The 22,314-nt window shown below is 65.8% G+C and overlaps 2 protein-coding genes across 5 annotated transcripts in view; one reads left to right on the top strand and one right to left on the bottom strand.

The window, feature by feature from the left end:
- RGL1 (ral guanine nucleotide dissociation stimulator like 1) overlaps positions 1 to 13,803 on the top strand; it is a 209,908-nt gene extending 196,105 nt beyond the window's left edge. For 2 of the 3 annotated variants that reach the window (XM_062211487.1, XM_062211488.1), the window contains 9 exons: positions 985 to 1,074; positions 2,000 to 2,086; positions 2,967 to 2,999; positions 4,006 to 4,127; positions 6,635 to 6,724; positions 8,427 to 8,613; positions 10,107 to 10,355; positions 12,465 to 12,579; positions 12,859 to 13,803. In XM_062211487.1, coding sequence (XP_062067471.1) covers positions 985 to 1,074; positions 2,000 to 2,086; positions 2,967 to 2,999; positions 4,006 to 4,127; positions 6,635 to 6,724; positions 8,427 to 8,613; positions 10,107 to 10,355; positions 12,465 to 12,579; positions 12,859 to 13,046 — 1,161 coding nt within the window. In that variant the 3' untranslated portion in view covers positions 13,047 to 13,803. The remainder of the gene's footprint in view (positions 1 to 984; positions 1,075 to 1,999; positions 2,087 to 2,966; positions 3,000 to 4,005; positions 4,128 to 6,634; positions 6,725 to 8,426; positions 8,614 to 10,106; positions 10,356 to 12,464; positions 12,580 to 12,858) is intronic. The other variant, XM_062211489.1, reaches the window with a different exon arrangement.
- Positions 13,804 to 17,540: 3,737 nt separating this feature from the next.
- COLGALT2 (collagen beta(1-O)galactosyltransferase 2) overlaps positions 17,541 to 22,314 on the bottom strand; it is an 83,257-nt gene continuing 78,483 nt past the window's right edge. The window contains exons 11-12 of one of the 2 annotated variants that reach the window (XM_062211228.1): positions 20,294 to 20,482; positions 17,541 to 18,650 (exon numbers count right to left, since the gene is read on the bottom strand). In XM_062211228.1, the coding sequence (XP_062067212.1) occupies positions 18,374 to 18,650; positions 20,294 to 20,482 (466 nt within the window). In that variant the 3' untranslated portion in view covers positions 17,541 to 18,373. Of the gene's footprint in view, positions 18,651 to 20,275; positions 20,483 to 22,314 lie in introns of both variants that reach the window. The other variant, XM_062211227.1, reaches the window with a different exon arrangement.

The raw sequence follows: 22,314 nt of genomic DNA on the forward strand, positions 1-22,314 counted from the left end.
TGGGGCTGGCTGTGGGCCCTGCACAGGGGACACAGAGACCTGAGCTGGCCTCCCAGGTACTGCGTTCCTCAGACACCCCAGGACAGGGCCATCTCTCTCACAGGGCCAAGATGGCAAAACTGTGCCTGTGTGGGGCCCGGGCTGGGCACAGTGACGCTGTGCACAGTGACACCGAGTGGGACCTGAGCTGTCACAGGGTCGCCGTGCGGGGCCTAGGCTGTCACAGGGACACTGTGCAGGGCCTGGGCCTGGGCTGTGTCAGTGACGCCATGTGGGGCCTGGGCCTGGGCTGTGTCAGGGGTGCCATGTAGGGCCTGGGGCTGGGCTGTGTCAGGGGTGCCATGCAGGGCCTGGGCCTGGGCCTGGGCTGTGTCAGTGACGCCATGCGGGGCCTGGGCCTGGGCTGTGTCAGGGGTGCCATGTAGGGCCTGGGCCTGGGCTGTCACAGGGGCGCCGTGTGGGGCCTGGGCCTGGGCTGTCACAGGGGCGCCGTGCGGGGCCTGGGCTGTCACAGGGGCGCCGTGCGGGGCCTGGGCCTGGGCTGTCACAGTGACACTGTGCAGGGCCTGGGCCTGGGCTGTGTCAGGGGTGCCATGTAGGGCCTGGGCCTGGGCTGTCACAGGGGCGCCGTGTGGGGCCTAGGCTGTCACAGGGGCGCCGTGCAGGGCTTGGGCCTGGGCTGTGTCAGGGGTGCCATGCAGGGCCTGGGCCTGGGCTGTCACAGGGACGCCATGCGGGGCCTGGGCTATGTCAGTGACGCCGTACGGGGACTGGGCCTGGGCTGTGTCAGGGGTGCCATGTAGGGCCTGGGCCTGGGCTGTCACAGGGGCGCCGTGTGGGGCCTGGGCTGTCACAGTGCTCGAGGGTCTGTGCTTGTGCATCCAGGCCAGGAATTGCAGAGCAGGCCCTTGGCACAGGGAAGGGGACGAGTGGAGGCCTCTAGGACATGTGGCCACCAGGCCCTCTGTGTGTGCTCCTTCCTAGGAGGGAACCTCCAAGTTCGCCAACCTGGACAGCAGCGTGAAAGAGAACCAGAAGCGTAGCCAGCGGCGGCTGCAGCTCCAGAAAGACATGGTGGGTCCCTCCTGCTCCCCAGGGCCTGTGGGGGTTCCTCCCGTGCCCTACTCCCTCTCCCCCCGCCCGGCTCGCACAGCCCTGCCACCCCCGCGTGGCCTGAGAGCTGCCAGGACCCCCGTCCTGGTCTTCTTAGTCGCTCAGGCTTCGTGGCCTGGACTCGGCGCTTGCCCTCGCCCTGCTGCAGGTGGCCTTGGGCGGCTCCTCAGAAGGGAGGGAGCGTGAGCGGGACTGCACGGGGCACCCCTCGCCGCCTCCTCCTACAGGCACACAGGCGTTTCTAGCTTTTGTGGTTGTTCAAAGACAAGTGTAAAATAGCCGTTAGCAAAAAGAACAAGAGTTTCAGGTGAGGGCGTGGCGATGCCCACGTTGGAGGGGGCCTCGGGCTGCTGACAGAGCTGCTCGAGGCCCCGCCCCTTCGCCTCGGGCCCTGTGAGAGCCCCACTGCCCTCAGAGGGCCCCGCCTTCTCTCCCGAGGGCAGTTGTAGGACACAAGCCTGCTCCCTGGGGAGTGTGCGTGGGTTTCCTGTGACGGCCCTGCTGGTGCCAGCATTTGGCATCTGCGTCTTCAGCAGTGGGACACGGAGGCCACCAGGTTTCAGTAGTGGCCTTGCTGGTGGCGGTGCAGGGGGCGTGGTGGCCTGAGCTGGCATGTGACCACTCGCTGCCCCTCCTCCATGCTGACGGTGGATACCCCCGCAGGGGCCACCCGGCCCCCAGCGCTGCTCCCTGAGCTGCGCTGCGATGTGCTCGGGCACTGTGTGCGATCTCCGTGACTTTGGAAGCTTGGCCTGAGGTCGTGCAGCCCCTGTCCCACCTGGATAGGAGCTGGAGAATTCATTTGTGCAGCTCAGCACCCATGGCCTCCAGTTAGGCCTCAGGCCTTGTGCGTGCTGACCCTGGCTGTTCTCTGATTGCTCCTCAGGGCGTCATGCAGGGGACTGTGCCCTACCTGGGCACCTTCCTGACTGACCTCACCATGCTGGACACCGCCCTGCAGGACCACATCGAGGTGAGCTCAGGCGGGGTAGGGGGGCACCTGGCTCGCCTCTGCCCTCTGCTGTCAGGGCCTTTGTGCACCTGCTCTGCTGAGTGCTGGGGGACACACAGACCGTGGCAGGAAAGAGCAGGACGTGGCTGGACACTGGGGGAGGTGTGGCCGCCCAAGTGGGCAGCGTCCCAGCACAGGGGTCACGGTCACGGCCATGTGAGGGTGTGTGACGAGGACGCCTGGGCAGCAGTGGTTCGAGCAGGCCCTCAGGTGCAGTGGATAGAGGGCAGGCGTGATGAGCCCTGACCGTCTCCTTGGCCTAGAAGGGGCCCGGCCAGGGTTGTGGATCCCCAGTGACGCAGTTTTTTTTATTGCCACCTGCCCAGGGGTTCTCGGCCCGCCCCCTCTTCCTCCTTGTCTGTGACAGTGACAAAGCACTGCGTGGACAAGGCTGGGATTTGAAGTGAGCTTTGGGGACTGCTCGGTCACCTGGGGTGGCCGGCGTTCCGCCTCTGCAGCGGCTCTGTGTTTCCCAGGCCCTGTTGTCTGTCCACGTTTGTGGTGTCAGTATATCGCGGGCACAGCCCTCGGGGTGGGGAGTCTGGGCCGTGACCCTGGCCGCTGGGAGAGGCAGTTGGGGTGAGGACGGAGCCGTGTGGAGGAGGCCCCCCTCTGACAGGCTCCCGTGAGGCCCTGGACTCCGTTTGGGATGCCCCCTGCTGCCTCAGGGGTCCAGGCAGCTTGCCTGCCCTGTGCTGTGAGGTGGTTCTCCCTCCCCGAGGCCACAATGCAGCGCCTGTGCCCGTGAGAGCGCCATCTGATCCGTGGCCATGTGGCCTGTGGCAGCACAGGGCCGTGAACGCCTGGGGGGCACCGTGTTCACTGTTGCTGTTTTTCGCAGGGCGGCCTGATCAACTTTGAGAAGCGGAGAAGGGTGAGTGGGGGCCTGGGTCCCTCTTGCTCCTGTGTTCTCCCGGGGCATGACCGGGTGGCAGAAGTGGGCACAGGAAGCATGGGTCAGCCCCTGCTGGACACACACGCTGGACCCCCGTGTGGGCTTCCTGTACGCCCAGGAGGGCGTCTCAGCCTCCACTCTGGGGCCAGGACACCAGAACTCGGGGACCACGGGGGACCACCTACCGCCCTGCCCCTCCTCCCCTCCCCCCTCCCCCCTCCTCTTCTCTCCTCTTCCCCCCCTCCTCCTTCTCCCTTCCTCCCCTCCCCTCCTCCTGCCCTCCCCTCCTCCCTCCTCCCCCTCCACCTCCCTTCCTACCCTCCCTTCCTCCTACCTCCCCTCCTCTCCTCCCGTACCCCTTCCTCCCCCTCCCCCCTTCCCCCTCCTCCCCTCCCCTCCTACCCCTCCTCTCTCCTTCCCTCCTCCTTCCTTCCCCCTCCCCTCCTCCCCTCTTCCTCTCCTCTTCTCCCCCCTCCTCCTTCTCCCTTCCTACCCTCCCCTCCCCCTTCCCTCCGCCTCCCCTCCTCTTCTCCCCCCTCCTCCTTCTCCCTTCCTACCCTCTCCTCCTCCTGCCCTCCCCCCTCCCTCCTCCCCCTCCCCCTCCCTTCCTACCCTCCCTTCCTCCTACCCTCCCTTCCCCCTTCCTCCCCCTCCCCCTTCCCCCTCCTCCCCTCCCCTCCTACCCCCTCCTCTCTTCTCCCTTCCCCCTTCCTTCCCCCTCCCCTCCTCCCCTCATCCTCTCCTCCTCTCCCCCCTCCTCCCCCTCCCTTCCTACCCTCCCCTCCTCCTTCCTCCCCCTCCCCCTACCGGACTGTGCACTGGGCCTCGCTGTCTGCTTGTCACATTTCACGAGGTGGAGGGGCGGCACAGGCGCGGCGGCTTTCTCGCTCGTGTCAGAGAAAGGGGCAGAGGGCCAGGGCCAGGCGCTGGGCCGCTTGGCACCGGCCTTGGCGTTCACCCTGTGCCTGTGTGCCCTCGGCCTCAGGAGTTTGAAGTCATCGCCCAGATCAAGCTGCTGCAGTCGGCCTGCAACAGCTACTGCATGAGCCCCGACCCCAGGTTCATCCGCTGGTTCCAGGGGCAGCGGCTGCTCACAGAGGAGGAGAGGTGAGCGGCCTGTAGCGCGGGGCGGGTGGGGGCTGCCAGGCTCTCGGCCCTGAAGATCTCCCGGGGGCATCCGAGGTGCTGAGCAAGGCGGCTGCTGCCTGTGGGCGGGGCTTGCACACGGCGCACTTGGGAGAGCGGCAGGGGCAGAGCTGTGGGTGTGGCTGTGGCTGTGGCTGGCCGAGTGGCTCCCAGGGGCCCCGCAGCACCTCACAGCCTGTGCCATGGACGGGGCGCTGGGAGCACACAGAGGCACTGCTATCTAAGCTGGGCTGGGGAGGAGAGAGAAGGTACCGGAAGAACTGGAGGGGATGTTGCAGACGTAGGGTTGAGCTCCTTCAGGGTAGCCGGGCCCAGGCCTGTCCTGCAGTGTTTCTACACTTTCAAGTGATGGGGAAAAAGGGAGCAGAGTCGTAGGGTAGGTGTTGAGTCCGAGCCCTGCCAGCTCAGCCCAGCTGGGCAGTCACTCTGTCCACGGTCACTGCCATCAGAGCCCAGCCCGGTGGTCACTCTCTGGTCACTACCATCAGAGCCCAGCCCGGTGGTCACTCTGTCCACGGTCACTGCCATCAGAGGCCAGCCCGGTGGTCACTCTGTCCATGGTCACTGCCATCAGAGCCCAGCCCGGTGGTCACTCTGTCCACGGTCACTGCCATCAGAGCCCAGCCCGGTGGTCACTCTGTCCACGGTCACTGCCATCAGAGCCCAGCCCGGTGGTCACTCTGTCCACGGTCACTGCCATCAGAGCCCAGCCCAGTGGTCACTCTCTCTATGGTCACTGCCATCAGAGCCCAGCCCGGTGGTCACTCTCTCCATGGTCACTGCCATCAGAGCCCAGCCTGGTGGTCACTCTGTCCATGGTCACTGCCATCAGATCCCAGCCTGGTGGTTACTCTCTCTATGGTCACTGCCATCAGAGCCCAGCCCGGTGGTCACTCTCTCCATGGTCACTGCCATCAGAGCCCAGCCTGGTGGTCACTCTGTCCATGGTCACTGCCATCAGATCCCAGCCTGGTGGTTACTCTCTCTATGGTCACTGCCATCAGAGCCCAGCCCGGTGGTCACTCTCTCCATGGTCACTGCCATCAGAGGCCAGCCCGGTGGTCACTCTGTCCACAGTCACTGCCATCAGAGCCCAGCCCAGTGGTCACTCTGTCCACAGTCACTGCCATCAGAGCCCAGCCCGGTGGTCACTCTATGGTCACTACCGTCGGAGCCCAGCCCGGTGGTCACTCTCTGGTCACTGCCATCAGAGCCCAGCCCGGTGGTCACTCTCTCTATGGTCACTGCCATCGGAGCCCAGCCTGGTGATCACTCTATGGTCACTGCCATCAGAGCCCAGCCCGGTGGTCACTCTATGGTCACTACCGTTGGAGCCCAGCCCAGTGGTAACTCTCTGGTCACTGCCATTGGAACCCAGTCCAGCGGTCATCTCTGGTCACTGCCGTCAGAGCCCAGCCTGGTGGTCACTCTCTCTATGGTCACTGTCGTCAGAGCCCAGCCCAGTGGTCACTCTCTGGTCACTGTCATCAGATCCCAGCCTGGTGGTCACTCTCTGGTCACTGCCATCAAAGCCCACCTCGGTGGTCACTCTCTCTACAGTCACTGCCATCAGAGCCCAGCCCTGTGGTCACTCTCTGTCCGTGGTCACTGCCATCAGAGCCCACCTCGGTGGTCACTCTCTCTACAGTCACTGTCATCAGAGCCCAGCCTGGTGGTCACTCTCTGGTCCCTACCATCAGAGCCCAGCCCAGTGGTCACTCTCTCTCTACAGTCACTGCCATCAGAGCCCAGCCTGGTGGTCACTCTCTGGTCACTGCTGTCAGAGCCCAGCCCGGTGGTCACTCTCTCTCTATAGTCACTGCCATCAGAGCCCAGCCTGGTGGTCACTCTCTGGTCACTGCTGTCAGAGCCCAGCCTGGTGGTCACTCTCTACAGTCACTGCCATCAGAGCCCAGCCCGGTGGTCACTCTCTCTATGGTCACTGCCGTCAGAGCCCAGCCCGGTGGTCACTCTCTCTATGGTCACTGCCATCAGAGCCCAGCCCGGTGGTCACTCTCTCTATGGTCACTGCCGTCAGAGCCCAGCCTGGTGGTCACTCTCCATGGTCACTGCCATCAGAGAGCCCAGCCCGGTGGTCACTCTCCATGGTCACTGCCGTCAGAGCCCAGCCCGGTGGTCACTCTCCATGGTCACTGCCATCAGAGCCCAGCCCGGTGGTCACTCTCTGGTCACTGCTGTCAGAGCCCAGCCCGGTGGTCACTCTCTGGTCACTGCTGTGGAGCCCAAGCAGGAACGCTGTGGCAGCTGTGTCTCTGAGACCCACAGGGATTCTGATTTGCCAGCGTGTCTTGAGTGGAAGTGCTCGGGGGTGCTAGTGGTTAGGACGCAGTGGCTGGCTGGGCCAGGCCGCAGGTGAGCCCAGCCACAGCCGCGGCAGGAGCACCGCACACGCCGCGGAGGCGGCCGAGGTTGACGTCTGGCCTCACGAGCACCCTTCTCTCCCCCAGCTATGCCCTCTCGTGTGAGGTTGAAGCGCCCGCCGAGGCCAATACCACCTCGCCCAAGCCCCGGAAGAGCATGGTGAAGAGGCTGAGCTTGTGAGTGCCATCACGGTGTGGGGACGGGGTCACGAGCAGGGCACCAGGCCCAGGGAGGGACAGCGCGTCCCTGGTTTGTCTGAGCCACGCTGTAAGGCCCGCCAGCCACGCCGTCTCCAGCCCAGAGCCCGTCAGGGTGTGGGGACGGGGTCGCGAGCAGGGCACCAGGCCCAGGGAGGGACAGCGCGTCCCTGGTTTCTCTGTCAGCCACCCTATAAGGCCCACCCAGCCACGCCGTCTCCAGCCCAGAGCCAGGCTCTTGTCGCGACCCGTGCGAAGACCTCCAGTGGTCTGTCCAGAGAAGTCAGAGTCCTCGCACAGGGTCAGGCCCACGTGACCCACCCTGCCACAGCCCCCAGGCTCGTGCCGCCTGGGCCCTGGCACCAGCTGTCCCCACGGCCTATGTTGTTCCCCTCCCACCCTCGCTGGCTGCACTGGCCGACAGTGCACACTGATCGGCTAGATAAACCAAGGCCGGGACCAGGGATGCTCTAGGAACAACACATGTCTCTGCTCCCCAGCGTGACCCACAAAATGGTCCTTGTGTCCCCGTGCTACAGGGCAGGAGCGTGGGCATAGACAGCCCCCGGAGGAGTTGGATTCAAACCCCCAGTCTGGCTTGAGAGCCTCGTGTGTAGCCTCTGCCGTCTAACTTCAGTGGAAAGGCACTTTGGCAAGGAGGAGAGGGGTTGGAAGACACAGTGGGAGTTGAAACGTGGAGGAGGGAGACAGGTTGTTCAGACCGTGTGCTTTGGTCGTAGCCGTTTGTATACCAGAACCTCAGCGGGGGCCTGGTGGTGTCGCAGCGCGGTTCAGCCGCTGCTTGCGGCGCTGGCGTCACAGCGGAGTGCCTGCTCGAGTCCCGGCTGCTCTGCCTCTGACCCAGCTCCCGGCTGATGTGCCTGGGCTGGCAGTGGAAGTGGCCCAAGGCTTGGGAAGGTGTTTTTGTAGCCACCGCTGGCCCAGGGGAGGCCCCGGGAGGCTCCTGGCTCTGGGTGAGGGGTGTGGGCTCTGAGCCCCCCTTTCAGAAGCAGGAGCCCGCCTGTGAGCCCTGTGGCGCTGCTCTGCTCCCCAGCCCAGCAGCCGCAGGGCGAGCTTGCGTCAGCTCCTGGGGCCTCGCGTGCACGGGTTTTCCTCGCCAGCTTGCGGGCTCAGCTGCAACTTGAGCCACTTCTGCTGAGCTGTTCTGCAGAGCAGGGTGTAGGTCACCGGCTTCACCAGACGAGACAGAGGACTTCCTCCTGTGTGTTCTTGGTTTAAAAAAATTCATTTTCATTTTATTTGAAAAGTAAAGAGACAGAGATCTTGCATCCCCAAGTTCACTCCCCAGATGCCCACAACAGTCGGTCTGGCCTAGGGCAAAGCCAGGAGCCCAGATCTCGGTCCCACGTGGGGGCAGAAACCCAAGTTCTGGAGCCATCGCCTGCTGAGTCAGGGCTGGGACAACACGGAGGCCAGCATCTCAGCCCTGCCCCAACCATCTGCCCAGCCAGGGAACCCCGGGCGGGGCAGGTGTGGCCGTCGACCTGCACGAAGCAGTGTGTGGGTCCTTGGGAAGCTGGGCGAAGCCAGCTGGGGTAGGAGAGTCACCCCACTTTGTTGCAAACTGTGTTCCTGAGGACACAGGAACTTAACCCAGAATGCCAGGCGTGTGGGGCCCCCCGGGGCTGCAGCCCAAGTCTCGGCTGTGTCTTCCCCACAGGCTGTTTCTGGGACCAGACATCATGGCCAGTGCCACACCCACCAAAGAGCAGCCCAAGGGCACAGCCAGCGGCAGCTCCGGGGAGAGCATGGACTCGGCCAGCGTGTCTTCCTGCGAGTCGAACCCCTCGGAGGCCGAGGAGGGCCCCCTCACTCCCGTGGGCACACCCGATGAGCCTCAGAAAAAGGTGGGCGTGCAGGGGCCACGGCTCCCAGCTCATGGCCCTCAGCGTTTTGGAAACTTGTCAGGAGCCGGGACATTGCGTTCGGCCCGGGGCCCCTTCCCCACAGAGACGGGCGGGTCTGCAGGCAGGAAGGGAGCTGAGCTCACATAGGTGAGGGGCGGTGCCCAGAGTGGGAGGGGCAGCTGGTGGGGGCGGAGCTAGGTGGAGCCAGTCCTTGGGCAGTGGGCAAAGCCGCCACGCTCACAGTGAGCCGCTGCGCGGGTTCCCACGGGAACAGGAGCACAGGAGTGGGCAGCCGCACAGTGCAGGGCCCTGGGGCGCGGCGGCCCGGGCAGGACGAGAGGGGCCGGAAGCCAAACCCGTGCCATGTCCCGCGGGAAGGGAGGGTGCCAGAGAAGCCCTCGATTCTCCAGGACTTCCCGAGTATTTCCTGGGCACGGAGCTGGGGCATCCCAAGTCGGCTGTGCTGTGAACTGTGAGAAAGTGAGCGGCCCTGGTGCTCTGGGGGAGGACCCTGGTGAGACGGAGGCGTCCTCTGCGTGGTGTGGGCGGGAGGCGAGGATGAGAGGCCGCTGGCCGCAGCCCCCTGCCTGCCCCTGCAGCCACCGTGTACCGTGGCAGAGCCACTCCCCGGTGGCGTGCCCGGGCCAGTCTGTAATGAGGTGGCGGTGAGCGGTTGGAAGCTGGTCGCCAGCCTGCCATGGTGGCGGCGCCGTGTCCGTCCACCAGCACAGGAAGCTGTGGCTCCGTGCCTGCCCGCTGCACGGGACCGTGGTGGCAGGGGACGCGGTACAGGAGCCCAGCTTCTGCCTGGGCAGCGGGGGTGGCATGGGCGACCCCTGCAGGCCTTTCCAGCACCTATGAGCCTCCTCTCAAGCCTTGTCTCCCGGCCGGGCCAGCAGCTTCCGTGGCCGCAGGGCGTGGCTGCCGGCCGCAGAGCCTGAGCGAGGGGCCCGAGGGGTCCGTGGCCGCAGGGCCTGAGCGAGGGGCCCGAGGGGTCCGTGGCCGCAGGGCGTGGCTGCCGGCCGCAGAGCCTGAGCGAGGGGCCCGAGGCGTCTGTGGCCGCAGGGCCTGAGCGAGGGGCCCGAGGGGTCCGTGGCCGCAGGGCGTGGCTGCCGGCCGCAGAGCCTGAGCGAGGGGCCCGAGGCTTCTGTGGCCGCAGAGCCTGAGCGAGGGGCCCGAGGCTTCTGTGGCCGCAGGGCCTGAGCGAGGGGCCCGAGGCTTCTGTGGCCGCAGAGCCTGAGCGAGGGGCCCGATGCTTCCGTGGCCGCAGGGTGTGGCTGCAGCTGATCAGGCGCCGAGCTCTGGCTGCTGGGCGTCTTCAGCACCCCGCACCTCAGAGCGGCCCTCTGCTGCCCTCTGCTGGTCGGCGTCCCTGAGGCCCACAGAGAAGCAGGGAAACGTGACCCCCTGTGCGTCATCTGTGGGCTGGAGAATAGGTGGGGTCTGCCGGTCCCCATGCCCTTGTGACCATGCCTGCCCCGTTTCCCCTCCAGCTGTCACAGTCCTCCTCGTGTTCCTCTGTCCACTCCACGGACACAAGTTCCTCAGGGATGTCACCCTCCAACCCCCTGTCGTCCCCTGCGTCCTGCAACAGCAACCCTAAGACCCACAAGCGCTCCGTGTCGGTGACGTCCATCACCTCGACAGGGCAGCCTCCTGTGTACAACCAGCAGAACGAGGACACCTGCATCGTGCGTGTCAGCGTGGAGGACGGCCGTGGCAACATGTACAAGAGCATCGTGGTAGGGCCCTGCGGGACGGGGTGCACACGTGTGTGTGGGCACACATGTGTGCCTGAGCAGTGCCTGTGTGTGTGCACAGGTGTGTGCCTCAGCAGTGCCTGGGGTGTGTGTGCACATGTGTGTGCCTGAGCAGTGCCTGTGTGTGCACACGTGTGTGCCTCAGCAGTGCCTGGGGTGTGTGCACACGTATGTGCCTCAGCAGTGCCTGGGGTGTGTGTATGCACACGTGTGTGCCTCAGCAGTGCCTGGGGTGTGTGTGCACACGTGTGTGCCTCAGCAGTGCCTGGTGTGTGCACACGTGTGTGCCTCAGCAGTGCCTGGGGTGTGTGTGCACACGTATGTGCCTCAGCAGTGCCTGGGGTGTGTGTACACACGTGTGTGCCTCAGCAGTGCCTGGGGTGTGTGTGCACACGTATGTGCCTCAGCAGTGCCTGGGGTGTGTGTGGACACGTATGTGCCTCAGCAGTGCCTGGGGTGTGTGTGTGTACACACGTGTGTGCCTCAGCAGTGCCTGGGGTGTGTGTATGCACACGTATGTGCCTCAGCAGTGCCTGGGGTGTGTGTGTGCACACGTGTGTGCCTCAGCAGTGCCTGGGGTGTGTGTGCACACGTATGTGCCTCAGCAGTGCCTGGGGTGTGTGTGCACACGTATGTGCCTCAGCAGTGCCTGGGGTGTGTGTGCCTCAGCAGTGCCTGGGGTGTGTGTGCACACGTGTGTGCCTCAGCAGTGCCTGGGGTGTGTGTGCACACGTGTGTGCCTGAGCAGTGCCTGGGGTGTGTGTGCACACGTGTGTGCCTGAGCAGTGCCTGGGGTGTGTGTGTGCACACGTGTGTGCCTCAGCAGTGCCTGGGGTGTGTGTGCACACGTATGTGCCTCAGCAGTGCCTGGGGTGTGTGCGCACACGTGTGTGCCTCAGCAGTGCCTGGGGTGTGTGTATGCACACGTGTGTGCCTCAGCAGTGCCTGGGGTGTGTGTGCACACGTGTGCCTCAGCAGGGCTGGCGTGTGTTCCTGCTACATATGTGCACGTGTGTATGTCAACAGTGCATATGTCGTTTTGCATGTTAAGAATTGCTCAGACTGGGGCTGGCATTTGGCATGGTGGTTAAGATGCCCACATCCCCCGTGGGCTCCTCCTGATGCAGCCCCAGTGGGCAGTGGCTCAGGTGCTTGGGTGGCTGCCGCCTACAGGGGAGCCCTGGACTGAGTGTCCAGCTCCTGGCCGTGGCCTGGTCCAGTCACACTCGTGGGCATTTGAGGAAGGCCTGGTAGGGGAGAGGTTAGACAGACAGGTTTTTTACAGTTGCTAAAACTGAGTGTCGCCCTTTCAGAATGGGCAGTGTGGTGGCTCTTCCCGTGGAGGCAGGGTTGGGGTCACTAACTGGACCTGCAGGCACTGGCCGTTGGCAGGTTGCTTCCCCGCCGTTATCTGGATCTTCCTTGAGGGTGAGGGGTCGCGCAGGCTGGAAGTGCTGTCTGGGCAGTGAGCAGCCGCTCGCGGGCGGCAGGTGGGCTGTTGTGGGCAGCTTGGAGCAGCCTGTGTGTTCTGACCTGGTGGCCTCTGGAGCCCACACACTGCCTCTCATGGTGGTGGCCCTGGGTGTATGGTTTGGCACACTGGTACTAGAACAGACAGACCCAGCACGGCCGAGTATCACAGTGGAATCCTACATCGTGATCACGTGTGTCTTTGTGTGGCCTGGGTGGGACCTCTCACGTGAACTCACAGCGTGCAGGTACCGTGTCACACGCTTAGAGGAAAGCTTTGCGAAAGCGCCAGCGGCGGCTACGGCCCAGCTCTGGACAGAGGTTCACGGGGGTCTGCTCCCCAAGTGGCCACGACAGCCAGGGCTGCGGCCAGAGCCAGGAGCACAGAGCTCTAGCTGAGTTCCCATGTGGGTGGCAGGGGCGCAGACATGGGGGCCGTCTCTCACCACGTTTGCCAGGTGCTCCAGCCGGGAGCCGGGTCAGAAGTGGAGCAGCTGGGACCTGAACCAGCTCGTGGATGTGGGCTGGCGCGTGGCAGGTGCGGCTCAGCCCTGTGCGCCACAGCTCCCGGCCCGTCTCCTGGAGCGGAGCAGGTGCCTGGAGCCGCCTCTGTCCCCACAGCTGACGAGCCAGGACAAGACCCCTGCGGTGATCCAGCGGGCCATGCTGAAGCACAGCCTGGGCTCGGAGCCGGCCGAGGAGTACGAGCTCGTGCAGCTCCTCTCGGAGGACAGAGGTGGGCCACGCTGCCCGGGGCGGGTGGGCGGGCGGCCCCGGGGCCCCTGCTGCCGCACGGGCCGGTTCCGGGCCACGGGCCCTGGGCCCTGCCCTCCCCGACGTGCAGGTGCAACCGGCCGTGCTGGCGTGCGGGCGCACCTCTGCCGTCTGCCTAGCTCTGCGTTGGGGCAGAGTGGGGACCGCGTGTGCGTGCTCAGCTCACCACCCGGAGGCCGCGGGCGTGGGCCGGCCGTGCGCCCTCCCCGCCGCCTGAGCGCCTCCCTCCTCGCCTTTGCAGAGCTGGTGATCCCGGACTCGGCAAACGTGTTCTACGCCATGAACACCCAAGTGAACTTTGACTTCATCCTGCGCAGGAAGAGCCCCACGGACCAGCAGGTGGCGCTGCGCAGCCGGAGCAGCCTCACGCTGCCCAGGACGGCCAGGCGGGGCTGCTGGGGCGGCAGGCACAGCAAAGTCTCCCTGTGACGCCAGCGGGGGCTGCGTCAGAGCACCACAGGCATCGTGGGAGCCCGAGGAGGAGGAGCGGCTCGCGGAGTCCCTGTGGCCCACGTTTAGCCCACATGTATGGACGTATGTGTCTACACACATACACATGCGTGTGTACGCAGGGGCCTGGGGATGGAGGTTGCGCTTCACTGGGGAAGTAGGGACCGAGACCCTGGTCTTCCCCCTTCCGAGTGGACGCGTCCTGCGGCCAGCGACCCGGTGCCCGACACCACGTCTGAAGGTTTCCTTCTTGATCGAACCCGCTGCAGAGGCGAGCGCTGCCCGGGTAGGACCTGCCTGTACCGTGTGCTGCAGCCCTGCCTCCGCCGACGGACGCGGCAGGGTCGCTGTGCAGGGAGCCGAGTCCCTGGGCACTGCTTAGCCCGTGCCATGGCGGTGCGGGCCCTGCAGACCACGTCTCCTGGAGACGTCCGCGTCTCGCCTGCTGTGGAGAGGGACGCGAGAGCCCCCTTCCTCTGCACGGGCCAGGCGCGCGGTCCCCAGGGCCCACGCCGGCTGCCTCGGTGACACTGCTCGGTGCCCGCACCGCTCTGCCTGCCAGCTCCGGGCCGGCCGTGGTTTGACACAGAAGCCATACGTAGGATGTCAACATGCGTGCGCACTCTCGGAGTGTTGTTCTTTTTAAGCAGAAATTCTCAAAATACCAGTTTTTATTCCAAAATAAAGAGTGTGTGCCCGGTACACGCAGTGCGGGCCCTGACGCGGAGCCTGTCCCGCTCCCTCCCCGGCCCTGGCGGCCCCAGGCTGGGGGGCCGCGCTATGGACCCGAGTGCGCCAGCGTGGCCTCGCTCTCCGTGGCCTCTGGCCGCACGTGCTAGAGCGTGGTCGGAGTGGGGAAGTGGGCGCGTGTGTTTGCTTTGTCAGTGGAAATCCCGACTCGATGGATCAGGGCCGCCAGGACGGCCGCAGCTCCGCTTCCTGGCGACGGCGCCTGCCTGCTCCTCCCCCTGCACCCTCCCCTGGCCACCTTTCGGTTAAACCACTGACCGGGCGTGGGCCCTGGTGGCACATGCTACGGGACCCACCTGGGCTTACGTGCAGTCTGGTGCCCTGGGCCCTGCATTCTGGCTGGGGTGAGTGTGTGGGAGGGAACAGGGCTGAGGGCAGTGTCACGCCCCGTGCCTGGCGCTGCAGCCTCCCCCAAGCCCCCAGGGTTCCAGTGGCCTCCTGGGTGGGCCCAAGTCGCCATGTTCTCTGAGCCCCTGGGGGGTTCTAGGAAGGGCCCAGCCGCGTGTGAGATGGGGACTGGGGGTGGGGGTGGGGGGTTCTGTCCCTGGGAGGAGGGGCCTGCGCCTGGTTTCAGGATCCGTCTGGAAATGCAATGCCCGTTTTGTCTGGAGACTGCACGTGTGGGAGTCTTGTGTCCACGCTGACTCCCGGGGCGGTTCTGTGTTCCTGTGGTCCAGGACCTTGGGGGCAGATAGGGCGGTGAAACCTGCAGCACCACGTGGGGGCCTGGTCCGCCCTTGGAATCTCCCCGGAAGGCCCAGGCCGGGCCGCAGCGCGCTGACGGAGGGCAGAGCTTCCCTGGAGAACGCATTGAGAGGCATTTGGGTCTCAGCTGCTGGGCCAGCCACCTGCCCGTGTTCTTTTCCCAAACCTGTGACACTCCTCTAACCACAGCCGGGGACCCAGACGGCTTCCACCCTGCAGCTCGGCCATCTTTTCTCCCACGCCCAGCGGGAGCACAGAGTGGGGCACCCCGCCAGTGCCTCCATGTCGGACCTCAGTCACAGCAGTGCCTTCCTCCCAGGTGCCCAGGCCGCCCGCCCGCCCGCCCACGGCCACGGCCAGGCAGAGCGGAGCAGACAGCAGCAGGGGCTCGGGGCGGGGCTCACACAGCCGAGGGAGCCAGGGAGCCGCAGGGGAGGCGGCAGCAGAGGCGCTGGTGTAGAGTTGGCCTTGGCCAGATGCCAGCTCCGCCAGTGCCTGTGCTCGACCCAGACAGAACGAGGAGCTGCCTGGCGATGCCGCTGGGAAGAAGAGCTGGGGGATTTGGTGCCCTCAGGGAAAGCGCCAGGGCCGCCAGGAGCCCGGAGAACTCGGCGATTGTGGCTCAGCCTGTGCAATCGGCTCCTGGGTGTGCTGTCTTGGCGCTGTGTGCGGAAGCCTGTGTTGAAGCAGGCTGGAGGTGAGCAGACGCAGCGTCAGCGCCGTGCTTGCTTGAGAGCCTGTGTGGCCCCTCCGTGCCAGGCCCCTCTGTCCTCGGTCCCCTGGAGCACCGGCTGCTGGCCTGGGCACTGCCGCTGGCCCCTCCAGCCTGTGTCTCTCGTGGGTGAGCCTAGGGGCACAGATCAGGGTGTTGAGTCCACCCCACAGCTGGGAGGCGGGGCCGTTTCTGACCCAGGGACTGGCACGGTCTCTGGGCGGGCACGGCAGAGCCCACAGGGGAAACTGCTTGTCTCCATTTTCCCCATCGCCGGTTAACACAGTGCCGTTCACCGTGCCATTCCAGTGTCTTGCAAAGGGCAGGGGGACCCGCGAGCCGAGTTCCTATGGCTGCTGTGGGTGGCCCCCGCCCCGCCCCGGTGTTGGTGTCGGGGTAGCCAGAGCCTCGCGAGGGAGCCCAGAACTTGCCCACGCCACGCTGCAGGCCCGTTAGCCCATGGCCCAGCACACGCTGGTTGGGGAAGGCAGTGCCTACGTCGGCAGCCAGCAAATCACCATGGGAAGCTCCTGGGGCCCTGTGTATAAGTGTCAGTGCACGTGTGTGAGTGCATGTCTGCACGTGTGCGTGTCCGCATGTGTGAGTGCACATGCATGTTTATGCATGTCTCTGCAAGCACACACAGGCGTATCAGTGTTTGTACATGTCTGTGTGTATCTGAATGTATGTGTGCACACGGGCATATCTGTACGTGTGCGTTAGTGTGTGTGCGTGCATGTCTGAGTACACACTAATGTGTTGGTATGAATATGCATGTGCACGCATGTGCATGCATGTGTCCGTGTGAGTACATGTGAGTGTAAATGCATCTGTGCACATGAGTGTGAGTGCAAGTCTACACGTGTATGTGTGTGTGAGTGCATGTCTGTGCGGCTGTACGTGTGTCTACACGTGTATGTGTGTGTGAGTGCATGTCTGCGGCTGTGCGTGTGTCTACACGTGTGAGTGCATGTCTGTGCGGCTGTACGTGTGTCTACACGTGTATGTTCATGTGAGTGCATGTCTGTGCGGCTGTACGTGTGTCTACACGTGTATGTTCATGTGAGTGCATGTCTGTGCGGCTGTATATGTGTCTACACGTGTATGTGTGTGTGAGTGCATGTCTGTGCGGCTGTACGTGTGTCTACACGTGTATGTGTGTGAGTGCATGTCTGCGGCTGTACATGTGTCTACATGTGTATGTTCATGTGAGTGCATGTCTGTGCGGCTGTACGTGTGTCTACACGTGTATGTGTGAGTGCATGTCTGTGCGGCTGTACATGTGTCTACACGTCTATGTTCATGTGAGTGCATGTCTGCGGCTTTACGTGTGTCTACACGTGTGAGTGCATGCCTGTGCGGCTGTATGTGTGTCTACACGTGTGTGTTCGTGTCAGTGAATGTATGCACGCACATGTGCACATCTGCATGTGTGTGTGTGTGTCAGTGCATGTCTACATGTGTGATACTGGACAGATGGACGCAGTGAGTAGCACGTGTGCATGAGCATGGCGGGTGGCAGCCAGCCGAGCGCTCCCTGTCTCTCCCCTCGCCTCTCCCCGCCTGCGCCTGTGGCCGCACCCCAGCTGCTGGCGTCTTCAGACCACGCCGTCATCACGGGTGGCTCTGTGGCCATCAGCGAGGCCGCCTTGCCGCCGGGTATTTTGCAAGTTTCTGGAGGGAACAGAGGGTCACCTGTGGCATCTGGAAGTCGCATCCCGGGGAAGGAGCCAGGGTGACGTGTGGCCACCTCCAGGAAGGGTATGGCCAGGGGGTGGACCGAGGAGCTGAGCAGAGCCAGCCCCCGCCCCTCCCCTGGCCTGCTGTCCTCACCGAGCTGCAGTGCGCTCCCTTCTCGTGGCGACGGAGCCGCCTTGCCTGGCTGGCTGGCGAGAGGCTCAGAAGCACAGCCGGAGGGCCTGGGTTCGAGTCCCTCAGGCCTCTGCCACCTGGGCAGAGAGACGGAGCTCCCGGCCTGGCCAGCAGGGGGCGAGCTGTCGCTGCATTGCAATAAATGGGTGAAGAGCAGCTGCTCCGGGAGAGACTGGCACTGCAGCGTCTCCGCACGGCTCCCACGGCTCTCAGCCAGCGGGAGTGGGTCTCACTTCTCAGGCACCAACGTTTTATGGAAACTTCGGGAGGACAGGATCACGCCTGGAACTCCCTCGAAAGAATGGCCGCGGTGTCCGGGGAGAAACCCAGAGTGGGAGCCCGCGGTTCCCGGCTCCAGCTTCCGGTCGCCACCCCACACGCAGGGGCCCCGGCCCTGCCCACACTCCCGCACCCGAGGGACCAAGGGCCGGCAGTGTTGAGCGAAGTTTTCTTTAATTTTTCACACAGCCCCCGCGGGCCAGTAGTTGTCCCCAGGGCCGGGATGGCGAGGGCGAGCCTGGGCAGGCCCCACGCAGGCTGCCCTCCCGAGTGCCCGCGGGAGGCCGGAGCAAGTCCAAGGTCTCTTAAGAACTCAGGCCGTCAGACCAGCTGACGGGGAAGCACTGACCAAAACGACACAGAAGCCAGCTGGGGCTTCCTCCACGCCCACACCCGGCACCTGCACCTGTCGGGAGGAGGAAGCCGACCGCGCCCCTCTGCGTTCCACCGGACGCGACCTCCAGAGAGGCGGGCCTGCGAGCGGGCTCTCGGGGAAAGGCTCCCCAGGGCTGGACCTCTGCCTGGGTCGGGCAGGGCCGGGTGTCCACGCCGCCCATGCCCCAGGGCGCCTCGGCAGCTGCAGCATCGCCACGTGCTGTAGAATAAATAACCCCTGGGGGGGACCCAGCAGCTGGCCACAGGGACCCCCCCACCATATCACATCTCATAAATAGCACCCCGACTCGGAGGCCGGCCTCGAGTATCCACACACCCGCGGGGACTGGGCCGGACCCAGGCCCGCCCCCAACAAACGCTGGCGACAGGATCAAGCCCCGTGAACGGGACCCCAGGTGACCGGAGTGCCGGCAGCGCTCGCTCCCGCACACGTGTTCAGGCCACGTCTGCCCGCTGCTGCTTTGTCACCGCTCAGAGGGGACAGCTGGGCGAGGCCTGGTGGCAGTGACCTCGCCCTTCGGCCGGCCCCTCCCCCGCCAGCACACTGGGACCACTCTGCTCACAGGGCTCAGGACCAGCGGGCAGGGCACCCTCAGAGCTCGTCCCGCGAGGGCGCGGTGCCCATGGAGGCGGGCGGCGGCAGCGCCTCCGTGTTCTTGGCTCTGCTGTGGATGTACCCTTGCCCCCGGGACTTCCAGGAGTGGGCCCTGTCCCAGTCGGTGGCCACTGTCTCGTTGTCCCAGATGGTCGAGGTCTCGGTGTCGCTCAGGTACCCGGGCTGGCCCGTGTAGTGCGTGGGGTGGACGAGCAGCGGCTCCACGGAGAAGGCCTTCAGGTCCCGGGTCTGGTAGTGAGCCTTGTACTCGGCCCTGGAACGAGAGGGGCCGCGTCCTCGACTGCCGGCGCGGGGGCCATGCGTCCCCGGGGCAGGCAGCTCCCCCCGGGCGGTCGGGGATCAGGTGGGGGGGGCAGGGTCAGGGCGGGAGGTCAGGCTCCCCCTGTGCACTGGGTGGACACCACAGGCCTCTTGTGCCTCCTGCAAACCCCAGGGAGGAGCCTGGTGCTCCTGGCTGCTGAGCGGGCACGTCTCAGATCTGGGCGGCGGCCAGAGCACAGGCACGAAGCCGGGGGCGGCTCAGGGGCCCCCGTGAATGGCGTGAACTCCCCACTGTCGGCCCCCAGGATGCTGCTGTGGGCCGCCTGCAGGAGGCCTTGGCCAGGGGACCCCAGCAGTGGGAGCAGGGCCCTGCTGCCCTCACGGAGGTTGCAGACCAGTGCCTGAGCCTCTCCTGGCAGGCGTCTGGGCACAGCTCCCAACATGGAGGTGCCCGCCTGCTCCGCCCCCAAGACCCTGATGGGGACACCACCCATGACCACACCTTCGGGTGAGCGCAGGGTCAGCGACCGCTCCTGGGCGGCGAGGCTGGACCCCCTGCTCCCCTGCCTTGGACACTGTGTGCACGGCAGGGCCGGGTCACTCGGCCAGGCTGGAGGATGCTCAATGCCCTTAGTGGGGGCGGAGCAAGCCCTCGTGGAGCCCCGCCCAGCAGGGTCAGCCCCGCCTCCTCTTCCCTCCTCTGAGGCAGCCTCGCTGGCCACAGGTAGGGAAAGCCCATCAGGAGATGGGCAGAGGCTCCGCGAACAGGCTGAGCCCAAGGCCCCAGCCCACAGCTGCAGGTGTTCACATGGGGCACCGTCGGAGGGGACCGGCAGGGCCCCGTGTGTGGGGGACACTCACACGGGTGCTGGCACAGGATGGGTGGGCCCGCGGTTGGGGACACTCACACGGGTGCTGGTACAGGGTGGGTGGGGCCCGCGGTTGGGGACACTCACACGGGTGCTGGCACAGGATGGGTGGGCCCGCGGTTGGGGACACTCACACGGGTGCTGGTACAGGGTGGGTGGGCCCGCGGTTGGGGACACTCACACGGGTGCTGGCACAGGGTGGGTGGGCCCGCGGTTGGGGACACTCACACGGGTGCTGGCACAGGATGGGTGGGCCCGCGGTTGGGGACACTCACACGGGTGCTGGTACAGGGTGGGTGGGGCCGGCGGTTGGGGACACTCACACAGGTGCTGGCACAGGGTGGGTGGGCCCGCGGTTGGGGACACTCACACGGGTGCTGGCACAGGGTGGGTGGGCCCGCGGTTGGGGACACTCACACGGGTGCTGGCACAGGATGGGTGGGCCTGCGGTTGGGGACACTCACACGGGTGCTGGTACAGGGTGGGTGGGGCCGGCGGTTGGGGACACTCACACGGGTGCTGGCACAGGGTGGGTGGGCCCGCGGTTGGGGACACTCACACGGGTGCTGGCACAGGGTGGGTGGGGCCCGCGGTTGGGGACACTCACACGGGTGCTGGCACAGGGTGGGTGGGCCCGCGGTTGGGGACACTCACACGGGTGCTGGCACAGGATGGGTGGGCCCGCGGTTGGGGACACTCACACGGGTGCTGGTACAGGGTGGGTGGGCCCGCGGTTGGGGACACTCACACAGGGTGCTTGTCATACATGATGGGCAGGAACTCGTCCACGGGCAGCATCTTCCCGAACGGGTCGGCGCCCACCAGCTTCCGGGCCCCCTCCTGTGAGATGGCGTAGCCCAGGGTCCAGTAGGAGTAGTCGGCCTCCACCAGGTTGCCCACCGAGGGCACCGCCCGCTCCGGCTCCTTCACCTGCATCCTCTTCCTGCCGATGTAGCTGCGAGGGAGCAGCCAGCTTGGGGCGCGGCGCCGGGACTGGCTCGGCCCGCTGCCCCCCGGGGCCGGGGCACCCACGCCTGCCTGCCTGGGAAGCCGAGGCAGGGGTGAGCGAGTCTTGGAGCCCGGTCCCCCGAGGGGTAGGACTTCCAGCTGCGCTCACAGGAAGGCGCAGGCTGCACCGTGCTCACTGGCAAACCTGAAGTGACACCATGTGGCCCGTGCCACGTTTCTGCTTCGTGGCGCTCTGCTTCCCACCCACTAGCAGTGGGCCACCGTGGCAGCCTGTGAGCTTCCGTTCTCTGTACTTCAGAAAGCGAGAGAAAACTCGGAACTGCTGTATTCTGGGAGACTGGGTACCAGACTGACCTCCTGGGATTTGAAGGACATTTTTGGGGTACCCCCGTCAGGACGAGAAGCTCATGGGCCAGCCCCACATGGACGGGGCCCCAGGCTGAGCCACAGAGGTGCGGCCCATTGACCCCAGGGGCCGCACAGTGCCAGCTCTGACCACAGGGGATGGCGGACAGGCGGCACAGTCCCAGCCTCTGTGGCAGGGGTTGGTGGAGCCACACTAGGGTTTCCTATGCCCAAGTGTCCCTCCCAAGGCCAGCGTCACAGTTCCCTCTGAGCATGTGAGGGGCGGGGTGTGCATTGATGGAACTGGCCTTGATGCCCAGCTGATACATGAGCAGGACCCAGAAGCCTCCTTGCTTTGGAGAGAGACAGGTGCTCGGCCCCGACCAGCCAGGACCAGTGCTCCCCTGGCAAGCCTGCTCTCCCTGCCCCGCTGACCCTCTGCCCACCTGACCTGTAGCCTCGCTCCCCAGGGGCAGGAACTGTCTCCTGAGCACCCCCTCCCCACTCTGCAGCAGGGCACCATGGGACACCTGCCTCGCTCCCCAGGGGCGGGTGCTGTCCCCCGAGCCCCCCAGCGGGCACCACGGGATACCTGCCTCGCTCCCCAGGGGCGGGTGCTGTCTCCCGAGTCCCCCAGCGGGCACCATGGGACACCTGCCTCGCTCCCCAGGGGCGGGTGCTGTCCCCTGAGTCCCTGGTGGGCACCACAGGTGGGTGCTGTCCCCTGAGCCCCCAGCGGGCACCACGGGACACCTGCCTTGCTCCCCAGGGGCGGGTGCTGTCCCCCAAGCCCCCAAGCGGGCACCACGGGACACCTGCCTCGCTCCCCGGGGCAGGTGCTGTCACCTGAGCCCCCAGTGGGCACTACAGATGGGTGCTGTCCCCTGAGCCCCCAGCGGGCACCATGGGACACCTGCCTCGCTCCCCAGGGGCGGGTGCTGTCCCCCGAGCCCCCAGCAGGCACCACGGGATACCTGCCTCGCTCCCCAGGGGCGGGTGCTGTCTCCCGAGTCCCCCAGCGGGCACCACGGGACACCTGCCTCGCTCCCCAGGGGCGGGTGCTGTCCCCTGAGTCCCTGGTGGGCACCACAGGTGGGTGCTGTCCCCTGAGCCCCCAGCGGGCACCACGGGACACCTGCCTTGCTCCCCAGGGGCGGGTGCTGTCCCCCAAGCCCCCAAGCGGGCACCACGGGACACCTGCCTCGCTCCCCGGGGCAGGTGCTGTCACCTGAGCCCCCAGTGGGCACTACAGATGGGTGCTGTCCCCTGAGCCCCCAGCGGGCACCATGGGACACCTGCCTCGCTCCCCAGGGGCGGGTGCTGTCCCCCGAGCCCCCCAGAAGGCACCACGGGACACCTGCCTCGCTCCCCAGGGGTGGGTGCTGTCCCCTGAGCCCCCGGTGGGCACCATGGGACACCTGCCTCGCTCCCCAGGGGCGGGTGCTGTCCCCTGAGTCCCCCAGCGTGCACCAC

This window comes from Lepus europaeus, chromosome 14 (assembly GCF_033115175.1).
Source record: "Lepus europaeus isolate LE1 chromosome 14, mLepTim1.pri, whole genome shotgun sequence".
NCBI lineage: Eukaryota > Metazoa > Chordata > Mammalia > Lagomorpha > Leporidae > Lepus > Lepus europaeus.